Here is a 13,280-nt window from a genome sequence, read left to right on the forward strand (position 1 = left end):
GCAGGCGGCCGGTCCCTTAAACTCCAAGTGGATCCTTGGAAGACGGGGTGGCTGTGGGGCGGCCTGGGAAGAAGGGGGTGCAGGTTGGGGGGTGGGTCAGAGAGGGAGAACGATGAGGACAGGGAGGCGGGCTGGTGCCGGGTCCACTCATCTTGGAGACCCAGGTTCTCATCAGCAGGACGGGAAGCACCGTCGGGAGGAGGCACTTCGGGGCGTCCCCGCGTGTCCGCCAGGAGGACCACAGGCCCGGGCATGCACAGCTAGGCTGGTGTGGGGGCACGGGGGGCTGTCGGGGGGCCCAGGCTATCCGGGTCCCGGCTCAGGCCAGGACCTCGGGGTTGCGGATGGAGCCCCGCCTCAGCCTCCAGGCTCAACTCAGAATCTGCTGGAAGGTCTCTGCTTCCCCCTCTGCCCCTCCCCCTGCTCACCTCTTTCTGTCTTTAAAATAAATAAATTAAATATATTTTTAAAAATTAATTAATGACCTAATTGAGCTCATATTCACAAATTCTCTCCAGGGCAAATTAGGAAGTTTCAGTCAAGGCCTGGCTTTGTTCCATTGCTTTATTGTCAAGGTTACGGGACTTTCCATAAAACTGTCAACCTGCGAACTCCTTTCTGCTTCCTCCTTTCAAAAGACACAGTGAGGACGTAGCGTGGCCGCAGCTTCGGAAGGGTTTCTGAGGCCTCTGCCCGAGGTGCAGGGCTGCTGGGTGAGCAAACACCCTACGAGGGGGCTTCTGAGGGGAGCAGAGCTAGAAATTTTGCTGCCCTGGGAAAAGCATAAATAAAACCCCTCATTAAACTCCTCCTCGGAGACCACTCGCAGCAAAGTTCTCTCTGGGTCCACGTCTCCCTGGTGATGGGAGGACAGGGAGGCCCACGTGAGGCGGGCCATGGGCCGGGAGGTGCAGTTGGCAGCGCGTGCGACCGGCCCGGGGGAGGCAGCCTGTGACTGGGTGCAGGCCCGGAGCTGGGGTGCATGTGGGGGGCAGGCTCAGGGGTGCACATGCTCCGGGGCCGGGGTGCATGTGGGGAGCAGGCTCAGGGGCACACACTCCAGGGCTGGGCTGGGGGTGCATGTGGGGGGCAGGCTCAGGGGCGCACGCTCCGGGGGGAGCCAGGAGCTGTGCGCGGTCCCCCCCACGGGGAGGTGAAGGAGCCCCGCGGAGGAGGACTGGTTGGCGTCGCCTTCCTCGCGGGCTCCAGGGTTTGGCTCCTGCTGAGCCTCCTGCCGCTTCCCGCCTTCTGGGCTCGGTTTTGGGGGGTCGGGGGAGGCCGGGGTGTGGGGGGCGGGGGTGCTGGGGCGGAGGCCAGGAGCGCTTGCTGGGGGCGGGCTGCTGCGGGGGTGGGGGTGTGGGTGTGGGTGGGGTGCGGGTGCGGGTGCCGTCCGGGTGCGGGTGCGGGTGCGGGTGCTCCGCGCCGCCTCACCGCGTCTCCCCGCTCCGCCCGCAGGAGGCCGAATGCGCCTACACCCTGGCCGTGGTGGCCGCGCTCTGGCTCACGGAGGCCCTGCCGCTGCCCGTCACCGCCCTGCTGCCCGGACTCCTGTTTCCGCTCTTCGGGATCACGGCCTCCAAGGAGGTGGGTCCTCCCCGGGGACAGCGCACGGGACCCGGGGCCCCACGGCCGCTCCCGGACCCCGACACCCAGCCCGGAGCCCCCCGCGCCCCGCCCAGCACCCCGCAGCGCAGGCGCCCCCGGCCGCACAACCCCCGGGCTGCGCCCCCGGGGCGGGAGGGCTGCGTGGGAGGGCTGCCGCCACCCGCCTGCACCGGCCTGCACCTGCCTGCAGCCGCCTGCACCTGCCTGCACCTGCACCCACCTCCACCCACCAGCACCTGACTGCACCTGCCTGCACCTGCCTGCAGCCGCCTGCACCTGCCTGCACCTGCCTGCACCTGCACCCACCTGCACCCACCTACACCCACCTGCACCCACCGGCACCTGCCTGCACCTGCCTGCAGCCGCCTGCACCCGCCTGCACCTGCACCCACCTGCACCCACCTGCACCCACCGGCACCTGCCTGCACCTGCCTGCAGCCGCCTGCACCTGCCTGCACCTGCACCCACCTGCACCCACCTCCACCCACCAGCACCTGACTGCACCTGCCTGCACCTGCCTGCAGCCGCCTGCACCTGCCTGCACCTGCACCCACCTGCACCCACCTCCACCCACCAGCACCTGACTGCACCTGCCTGCACCTGCCTGCAGCCGCCTGCACCTGTCTGCACCTGCCTGCACCTGCACCCACCTGCACCCACCGGCACCTACCTGCACCTGCCTGCAGCCGCCTGCACCTGCACCCACCTGCACCCACCTGCACCCACCGGCACCTGCCTGCACCTGCCTGCAGCCGCCTGCACCTGCCTGCACCTGCACCCACCTGCACCCACCGGCACCTGCCTGCACCTGCCTGCAGCCGCCTGCACCTGCCTGCACCTGCACCCACCTGCACCCACCTCCACCCACCAGCACCTGCCTGCACCTGCCTGCACCTGCCTGCAGCTGCCTGCACCTGCCTGCACCTGCCTGCACCTGCACCCACCTGCACCCACCGGCACCTGCCTGCACCTGCCTGCAGCCGCCTGCACCTGCCTGCACCTGCACCCACCTGCACCCACCTGCACCCATCGGCACCTGCCTGCACCTGCCTGCAGCTGCCTGCACCGGCCTGCACCAGCCTGCACTGGCCTGCACCGGCCTGCACTGGCCTGCACCGGCCTGCACCTTCCTGCCTGTACCTGCCTGCACCTGCACCCACCTGCACCCACCAGCACCGGCCTGCACCTGCCTGCCTGCACCTGCAGCCACTTGCACCCACCAGCACCTGCCTGCACCTGCCTGCAGCTGCCTGCACCTGCCTCCACCTTCCTGCCTGCACCTGCACCCACTTCCACCCGTCTGCACCTGCCTGCACTTGCCTGTACCTGCCTCCACGCACTGGTACCTGCCTGCACCCACCTGCACCCACCTGCACCTGCCTGCACCCGTTTCCATCTGCCTCCACCTTCCTGCCTGCACCCACCTCTACCCACCTCCATCTTCCTGCCACCTGCCTCCACCCAGCTCCATCTACCTGCCACCCACCTCCACCTGCCTACGCACCTGCCTGCACCTGTCTCCATCGGCCTCCACCTTCCTGCCTGCACCCGCCTCTACCTGCCTCCATCCACCTGCACCCACCCACCTCCACCTACCTGCCACCTGCCTGCACCTGCCTGCACCTGTCTGCACCTGCCTCCACCTTCCTGCCTGCACCCTCCTCTACCTGCCTCCATCTGCCTCCACCTGCACCCACCTGAACCCACACACCTCCACCTGTCTGCCATCTGCCTCCACCCGCCTCCATCTACCTGCCACCCACCTCCACCTGCCTGCCACCTGTCTGCCACTGCCTCCACCCACCTCCATCTACCTCCACCCTCCTCCACCTACCTCCACCCACCTGCCACCTGCCTCCACTTGCCTCCACCCACCTCCACCTACCTGCCACCTGCCTGCACCCACCTGCACCCACCTCCCAGTGACAGGGCCAAGCCTTTCACGTCCTGCATAAGCTGCTGCTTTTCAGCAGTTTGGCTTCACACCATGTAGAAAAGCAATGTTTGTGTTTAATGAGGACAAAGCCACCGTGTTCTCTTGTCCACGATCCTGCCACCTCCAGAGACAAAGCCCAATGAACTTTGCCGTGTGACCCATCTGCTCTGCTGGAAGGACTTTAGTCCCGCCGGAGGTGCGACCCCCGACGCAGGCCGAGGCTCCGGTGACCTCGGGGCTCCCGTCACAGGCCTGGCCACCCAGCTCGAGGAGCCGCCCCAGGGTGCCCTCGTCCAGCACCCAACGCCCAGCACCCAACACCCAGGTCCTTGGGGCACCAGGCCCGCAGTCCGGCTCCTGTGGACTCGGGTCTTAGGCCACAGCCCAACGCCGTGGGGGCACCTGTCTGGCCACAGGGTGCAGACTTTTCTTTTTACCAACCCATGACGCAGAACAAGAATCTTTCTGGGGTTTCCCTTCTCTTCACACCGTCCTTCCTCCTTTTGCTTTCATCTCTCTTCATCTCAGATCCGCCTGTTCCTTTGTCTTCACTGCCGTTCCCCTTCCCTCCTGACCTCCACGCTGGCCTGCACGCCCTGCTCGCGGGGGGCAGGGTCTCCAGGGATGGGACCCTGGGTCTCCAGCCCCGGGAGTGCCCGCGGGCTCTTGGTGAAGGGCCTGGCGAGCTCTCGGGATGACGTGTCCCTATGGGGCCCGCCCCGCGGCCTGGGGGGTTCGCCCCGAGGACCCTCAGGTTCGGCAGGGATATGCTTGGCTCTTCGGGCTTCAGAACTGAGTAGGGCGACTATTTAGAGAGAGGCTGAGATAGAGACCGGCTCCCCGGAGTCGGGGCGTTTCCGTGCCCACAGCTTAGAGGAGGACAGAGCCGGGGAGCCGGGCGGCACGACAGCTGCCAGAGGGACCCTGGCCCTGGCCCCGGGCGCTGCGGAGGCCGAGCCCGCACCCCGACGTCAGCCTCGGCCCGCTTGCCAGCCGCCGGACCTTGGCCGCCGGGCGGGGACTTCCCTCCAGGATTCCTGACAGATGAGGTCACTCAGGAAATAAAGGCTTCCTGTGTGGGGGCCTACAACAGCCCACACGAAGATGCATATTATTTTTCAAGACTTTTAATATTTAAGTCATTCACCTGTATTTATTTTTTTTAAGATTTTATTTATTTATTCACGAGAGACGCAGAGATGCAGAGACACAGAGACGCAGAGACACAGGCAGAGGGAGAAGCAGCCGCCCTGCAGGGGGCCTGATGCGGGACTCATCCCGGGACCCTGGGGTCATGCCCTGAGCCCAAGGCAGACGCTCAACCGCCGAGCCCCCCCCCCCCCCCCCGGGCGCCCAAGTCACTTATCTTTATTGAGCTCAAGTGTGAAACTCAGTCACTTTGACGCTCAGCATTCCTCTAAACATCCCAGGTCACACACACGCACGCACACACCCAACAAGAACAACAAAACCCCCCTCGCCTTCCACAGGACGGTGTTGCTTGGATGGGGATAACTGTCGTTTCCTTCTGACGCCTCCCCACCTCGTCTGTATGGGCCGCAGCCCTCAGCTCCCTTCCTCAACCCCCACCGCCTCCGCCCGCAGCATCACCAGCATCTTCACTCCCCTTCCTGGAACGGCCTCTGGTTTGTCAGTGACGCTTACAGATTAACTAGTTAATCACGTGGGGAGCGCTCGGTGCACACGAGTCAGCACTATTATTTACACACTGGCAGCAGTGAATAGGTCACTCTAGACTCATTCGGACTGTTGCAAAGCTAAGTGAGTCTATCTCCCCTCCGCTCTTTCAGCCTAAATTCATTTTAAACTTCGTGTGATTTTTTTAAGCTTAATGGGAATTTACAGCAAATCAAAGTCCTTAGGTCTTTTAGTGTAGACGACTTCTCTTCAGTCTTGTGATTCTCTTTCCAGACAGTACAACTGATCTTTTACTAGGAAATATCTGACCAAAGCTACAGGGAAAGGTCTAGAGCGTTAGAAGATCTGAGCCTAAAACCTGATATTCAGGACACCCAGGGGGCTCAGTCGCTTGAGCATCTGCCTTCGGCTCAGGTCGTGATCTCGGGCCCCTGGGATCCAGTCCTGCGTCAGGCTCCCTACTTGGCCGCGAGCCTGCTCCTCCCTCTCCCTATGCTGTTTCCCCTGCTTATGTTCTCTATCTGTGTCAAATAAATACATTTTAAAAATGTAGAAAAACCCACCCAATATTCACCACTAATTACTTATATGACCCTGATCTCTCCCTCGGCAACGCTTCTTTTTTTCCACCTATGAATAAGGAATGACAATGCCACACAATCCAGGGGTGGTTGTGAGAGTCAAGCCAATAATAGATGTGTAATGCTAATGCGTACGACGCATCAAGTATTCTTATGAATTTTAATACCCACAGTCAAAGGTCTTGGACTCTCATGCCAGCCCACGGAAGCGTACTGAATCTCAGCTCCTTGAGAGCCATTGACAGTCGTGAGTCTTTGGTATCCTCCCCTAAGCCCAGAGCCCTCCACAGCCTTCTCTGTGGCCACCATAGTTTTAATCTCACTTTCTGTATTTATTAAGACAATGCTAAATGTCTATCTTACCAAGCACCTTGTACCAAAGAATATCAACAAGTATTGAATTTTCTCGTGTCTGTTGAATAAAATCTGAAATGCTAAATATTTAGTGTGCCCGGTTAGATATTCCAAAACAGACATCATTATTATTGTCATTGAACATATGTTTATACATGAATTTTACACCCATAAATGTGGAGGTATATGTGCATATGCATATGCAGATGTCATGTCACATATTTCCACAGTCGTTTGATAAATATGCGCTAGGCTCTTGGGAATACATTAATGAGTAAATACAGACAAGAGTCCTCGTCTTCCTAGGAGAGAAGAGACAATATACCTTAATGTATAGGTGAATTACAGTGAGTTAGGAGGTAATTGGTGTCATGAGAAAATGCAACAGGACAATGGAGATCAGGAGAGTTTCAGTCTTAAATAGGATGATCGGAGTAGACCTCGATAAGGTGTCAGTACTTGAACAAAGACTTACACATGAGGGAGTTCGTCGTGTGGCCATCAGGGGAACATCCATTGCTGAGGGCAAACACCCACCACAAAGATGTCGAGGCAGGTACGTGTCTGTGGTGTGATGAGAGCAGGTGCAGACAGGAGGGAGGTGTTGATCTCCAGGGAGATCATTAGCAGAGGGCCTCGACCCCCAAGGGCCAAGGTAGGCCACTGCAAAGGTGTGACTCTCAATGAAATGAGACTGTCTAGTGAGTTTTAAGTAGAAGAGTGACATTATCAGTTTGACTTTTATTTAAAAGGATAATTTGGACTGCTGTATTGAGAAATAAGGCAGAAAGAAGGAAACGGGTAGCAGGTTATTGCAATAATCCATTTGAGAGGCTGTGGTAATTCAGACCAGGGATAGTAATGGGGATATTGAATCTATTGTTAATGTATTTTTAAGATTAAAACCAACAAAATTTCCTGTATGATTCGACACGGCATATGACAGGGAAGATAAAAAGGATTCGAGGATGCTTCAAAACTCTTTGACTTGGCAGCTGGAAAAATGGAGTTGCCATCAGTTGAGATGGGGAAAACTATGAGCAGAGTAGGCTTCTTGCAAAAGAGAGGCTGACACTGAGAGTACAAAGCTTGATACTAAGTTTGAAATAACTAATGTCTAAGTGAAGGTGTTGGTTAGGCAGTTAAATACAAATGAGTCCAGAGTTTATGCGATAGACCTGAGCTGGAAATACAGATTTGAGAATTGTCAAGCAAATAGACGGTATGGAAAGCCCTAAAATTTGATGAGGTGATTTAGAGAGTGAGTGAAAATTTAAAACAAAACAAAACAAAATCAAAGAGGACGGGGATCCCTGGGTGGCTTGGCGGCTTAGCGCCTGGATCCTGGGGTCCCGGGATCGAGTCCCACATCGGGTTCCCGGCATGGAGCCTGCTTTTCCCTCTGCCTGGGTCTCTGCCTCTCTCTCTCTCTCTCTCTATCATAAATGAATAAATAAATAAATAAATATTTTTTTAAATAAATAAATATTTTAAAAAATCAAAGAGGACAAAGAACAAGCTCTGGAAAACTAAAATATTAAGAGATTGATGAGAAGAGAAAGTACTAGCAAAGAAGAATGAGAAGGATAGGTTATTGAGGTAGGAGGAAGGCCAGGAGAGTGTGGAATCCTGGAATCCAAGTGAAGAAATGTTTTAAGGACGAGGCAATGATCAAATGTGTCAAATCTGTTAATAGGTTAATTAATGTGAAAACTGGGACTTGACCATTGGAATTAGTAACAAAGCATAAATAAATATTTTTTAAAACAGCAAAATATATGTGATATAATAGAATTATTTCTAATCATATGCATTATTACTAAGAGCTTTTCTAAAAAATCTCATTTAATTCACACACTTGATGTGCAGCATTATTAAACTTTTATGGGCAAGCATATTGACTTGTAGAAAGCTTGTGAACTGGTACATTTTATAGCCAAGAGAGAACCCAGGTGCTGTGATTGCAAAACTGCATTTTTTTTTAATGAAATCTCATTTTGAGACAGAAATAGGACTATCTTGATCTTAAAAATAGATTTCAAATTTCATTAGGAATTTTATTTGACATGCCTACTTTGCCTCAAAAATATCAGTGGCCTTTTTAAACCAGTAGCATTTTCTCTTATTACCTCCTATGTCTGTAGGCTATAAAGAAACACATATGCTTGTGACTAATGTGCTACAAATACACTAACCTGATGAAACCCAAAGAATGGGTAATACAATGAAAAGCAAAGAATGTGAAAATTCCTCCTTAAACTGCAATTGATTTCATTTAGACAATTGGGCTAGAGGCCATTTTTTTGTTTACATAGTCTATTAAGAGATTGGCACACTATGAATCTGAGGGCCAAATCCAGCCCGCTACCCAACTTTTAAAATAAAATTTTATTGGAAACACACAAAGCCATGGTCATCCATTTACATATTTTCTTTGGCTGCTTTTTTTTTTGCTACAAAGACAAGTTGAGTAGTTGCAATAGAAACAATAAGGCTCACAAAGTCTAGAACATTTATTATCTGACGTTTTACAGACCAAGTCAGCCAACTGTTAGCATAATCTAAAGAGATCACAGTAAGAATGTCTCATGGTCCTGGCCTTCCTTCTGTGTTTAAGTACTTACTAATAATGGCTTGCTGCTCCTTTGTGTTTTTGAAGTCATTCTACATTTATTTTTTTCATTGAATTCTCAGACTGTGAGAATAGGGTGACTGGGTCTTATTTTCATGAGCAAAACTGTAAAAGAGATGAGAAGAGAAAAATTCAAATGTCTATTCATCTTCTAAGAGTCAACTTGAGTATCGGGTCCTCTAAGAAGACTTTGCCAATTCCCCTAGAAAAAGGTGGTCGCTTACTCTTTGAGCCTCAACTCTACCTTGAAGAAATATGTCCCATCCACCTATGATGCCTTACTGCAGTCTGTTAACTTGTTTTTCTTACCTAATAACCTCTAAGCTCTAGTCTAGGGACTTAGTAATTCAATATCTCCTGGGTGCCAGTATGTGTCGGGCATGGGCCAAGTCCACAAATTCAATGATTAGGAAGATACATCTCTGCCTTCAAAATATGTCTAGTCTAATAAAGGGGATAATTAAGTAGTAAATGATCACTGTATAGATTAAGATGTGCTCTGACAAAAGGAAGTAGCATCCAACCAAGCTGAGGACAGTCAGGGAAGGAATCTTAGAACTGACGCCTGAGTTCATCCGTGAAGGAAGATGTTGGATCACCAAAGAGAAGAGAGTCATTCCAGGTTAAATGACAGGCAAGTGTTAGAGCATCTCTGTGACCAGAGAATGTCACACGTAGGAAAAGTTGGCCGAGCACTAACAGACTAAGCTGGAAAAGTGAGATGGGACTAGGTGATGAAGAATCGTAGGAGACATGTTGGGGGACAGCCCGGGTGGCTCAGCGGTTTAGTGCAGCCTTCAGCTCAGGGCGTGATCCTGGAGACCCGGGATCGAGTCCAGCGTCGGGCTCCCTGCATGGAGCCTGCTTCTCCCTCTGCCTGTGTCTCTGCCTCTCTGTGTGTGTCTCTCATGAATAAATAAATAAAATATTAAAAAAAAAAGAAGAAGAAGAAGACATGTTGGGTGGGAAATTTGGATAAAGTCTTAAAAGACGTGGAGTCCAGTGAAGGCGTACAAGGAGCACAGTGATGTGATTAGATTTACACTTCAGAAAACTAGCTGTGACAATGGTAAGGGGCAAATTAGGAAGACACAGATCCAATAGTAACCGTGCGAGAAGCAGGAAGGAGCTCCATCAAGGTAGTAACGTTTGAATAGAGCAAAGTGGACAATGCTTTCTTGGGCAATACTATTTTCCTACAGATATAAATAAATAAATATCAGAAAGGGAGACAGAACATGAAAGACTCCTGACTCTGGGAAACGAACTAGGGGTGGTGGAAGGGGAGATGGGCGGGGGGTGGGGGTGACCGGGTGGCGAGCACTGAGGTGGGGCACTTGACGGGATGAGCACTGGGTGTTATTCTGTATGTTGACAAATTGAACACCAATAAAAATAAATTTATTTAAAAAATAATAAATAAATAAATAATCATGGGTTTAATTATAATTTCAGGTGGCATCTGCTTATTTCAAAGACTTTCACCTACTGCTAATTGGAGTCATCTGTCTAGCAACATCAATAGAAAAATGGAACTTGCACAAAAGGATTGCTCTGAGAATGGTCATGACAGTGGGTGTGAACCCAGCATGGTAAGTACTCCACGTACTGTTCCAGGTGTGCTTTCCAAACAGAGCAAATAGCTAAATAGGTAATGCACATCCAGGCAGTCATTCATATCTCCGTGTAATTCATGCCTTTTTTCCTCTGCAAATATGAGAGGGATGTAAAGTGCCCTGGTGTTGTAGGAGGAAACAATAGCAGAAAGAGCTTCCAGGTCTAATTACAGGGAGGCTGGGCTAAGTGCACAGGACCCCTGCACCTTCCACACGCAGTGAGCAGCCTTGAACCCCAACAGAGGGGACGGAGAGACTTCAGAGTAGATTTCAGGCCTATCTCGTTTATTTGGCCGATTTCACATGCAAGGCTTGTTCAAGAGCATCCCTGATCACAGGGAGGACGTTCAGAACCAAAGACAAAGACATGACTGGCAAAATGCAGATGTGTGCAGGAAAATTCCAGGGTGAACATTCTTCTTTTTAAGTGAACAGCTGAGAACCCAAACAACCAACTTAAAATTTCATCTACAGAGTGTGAAATCGCTCAGTTGACTGATTTTCCCTGCTAAAATAAATACTTTTTTCCCTTTACATTGTCTATTTTAGTTTTAATTCTAGCTCTTGTTAAGAACATGGATGTGAGCTAAAAAAAAAATTTTCCAGTGTCATAAACACTTGCATCATAGCGTTAAGCTCTAAAGCCTTAGGTGGTTCTTCCCTTCTCATTTTTCTTGGAAAACAAAAAAATTGTATTGAATCATGTTGCATAATTCCTCCTAGAATATATCCTCATCTGTATTTATCATTTATGAATCAAACAGTTTTGTTAAATACAAAAAATAACTTAGATGAACCAATTTTTTAAAAAAATATTCGTTACTTTAATTTTTATGACATATATGTATTCATAGAATTTCACTCTTGAGATGAAATGGTGTTTCCTGCCCCTTGGGGTGCCATAGAGATGTGTATCTTTTCCTTGACCACCTGTTCAGTGACCCCAAGGGACGGGGTAGTGAGCTGCACAGCGGAGCAGAGTCCTCCCCGTTGAGCCACTACGTGGCTTTGAAGGCATTCTCCCCACGCAGGCTTATCTGCTCACTATCTTTTTTTACAGGAAGATTTCACGTCTAGCCAATGCCTTAAATTAAAAGTATTTCTAGTTTAGTTTTTATCGAGAACCATTTCTTGTTTAAACAGATATCTAAAAAGTTTTATATGTAGAAATCATTCACTTGATCTGAAGTTGAAACCTGGAGTGCAGACTTTGTCTTGTAGATCTACCTATAAAGGGAGTCACAGAATCTCATAAGTGGCTCTATATGGAAAGATCTGCCTCTGAATGATTTTCTGGGATTTCCAACTCAAAAGAGATGATATTTTTTTCCCCAAGTGTGATTTTGAAAGCTTAAAAATATGATTTAAAACCCTACAATCTGAGGGGTGCTATTTTTAAGGGAGAAGAACTACTCTATTTATAAGAGAAGACAATGTCACACATCCAGTTCTTGACCACAGGCAGGACTGTCGAATTCGGGAAAGCACAAATAATAGAATCTACAGAAAATTCTGACACTGCATTTCAGCTGGTAATTTTAACCATTTTCCTCCACCTACTATATATCGAACCAGGGCAGGCAAAGGTAAAAAGTAGATTTACAAATATTAATTTCTCCGCTTGTCCTTGTGCCTCCTTGGCACACATACTAATACACAGAGATGTGACCAAAAGATCAAAGAAAGAGTAAGGGACCCTAAATTGAAAAACTGATTTGATTTCATCTAAGTAGTATTTCAAGGTAAGTGTCACTCATCAAGGGCTTTCAGATATTGGTGTGACATGTAAGCGGTCATACACTCAGTTTGACTTGCAGTTGGTCATACACTGACCCCTCTCCTGGGGTGAGAGAGTCTCGTCCCATAAGAACACCACTCTTCCAAATGCCACTTCCGTCCCCTCCCGGCTCCCACCATCCTCGGGTTCCTCATCTGAGAGGAGCCCGAACCTACGTGTGTCTTGAAACTGTCCCCAGCCCAGCAGCAGTGTCCCTTCCAGTCGAGTCACAGAGCGGGGACGCTGGAGAGCCCTTCCCCCTAAAAGCCCTCTCGTTCCAGGCTGACGCTGGGGCTCATGAGCAGCACCGCCTTCCTGTCCATGTGGCTCAGCAACACGTCAACCGCTGCCATGGTGATGCCCATCGTGGAGGCCGTGGCCCAGCAGATCATCAGTGCCCAGGCGGAGGTGGAGGCCACTCAGATGACCTCTCTCGGTGGATCCACCAACCATGGACTGGAGATCGACGGTATCACATGGTGCCCCAGCCAGAAGCTCAAGAGGCCTGGCGTGGGTTCCACCGGCCACACCAGCAGGACGTGCATTTAACTCTCTCCTTTCTGTAGTTCCCAGTATTTATGCAAGGGAGCGGCATTGCTGCATATTTTACCTTCCTTTAATGGTTGAATCCACATTCTCTGGAAAAAGAGAGAGAATGCCCTTCAGAGCCTCCAGCCCCTGAGGGAGCTCTTTCCCTCCCCGCCTCTCGTAGGCCCCGATTCTCAGACAGAATCGACCTTCCTGCATAATGGTGGGAATCGTTACTTCCGACATTCCATTTGGAAAGAGTATTATTACATTTGGCCGTGGTTATTTCTGGCTCTGATAAATTGCCCTGGTGGAGTGAAAAATGGTAGGGTGATAATTTATATTTATGAAATGCTTTATTAAAATGAATGTTATGTCAGTACAGGTGAATTTATTTTCAGTTTCTAGTAATGCCTGCGTCTTTACACACGCACACAGGCACATGCTGATAACCCTTTAAATCGTTTTTCTTTACTACTTTGCAGAAAGTGTTAATGGACAAGAAACAAATGAGAGGAATGAGAAAACAATACCAGCTCCAGGGTAAGGAATATTGACATTTTGATCAGGATTTTCTAAATTACATTTTAAT

The 13,280-nt window shown here is 50.8% G+C and overlaps 1 protein-coding gene across 3 annotated transcripts in view; it reads left to right on the forward strand.

Annotated features, from left to right (window-relative positions):
- SLC13A1 (solute carrier family 13 member 1) overlaps window positions 1–13,280 on the forward strand; it is a 105,325-nt gene that overhangs the window by 15,355 nt on the left and 76,690 nt on the right. For all 3 annotated transcript variants that reach the window (XM_072783281.1, XM_072783280.1, XM_072783279.1), the window contains exons 2-5: window positions 1,456–1,584; window positions 10,223–10,359; window positions 12,442–12,629; window positions 13,174–13,231. In XM_072783281.1, coding sequence (XP_072639382.1) covers window positions 1,456–1,584; window positions 10,223–10,359; window positions 12,442–12,629; window positions 13,174–13,231 — 512 coding nt within the window. The remainder of the gene's footprint in view (window positions 1–1,455; window positions 1,585–10,222; window positions 10,360–12,441; window positions 12,630–13,173; window positions 13,232–13,280) is intronic.

The sequence above is a fragment of the Canis lupus genome, chromosome 18 (genome assembly GCF_048164855.1).
Source record: "Canis lupus baileyi chromosome 18, mCanLup2.hap1, whole genome shotgun sequence".
Taxonomy (NCBI): domain Eukaryota; kingdom Metazoa; phylum Chordata; class Mammalia; order Carnivora; family Canidae; genus Canis; species Canis lupus.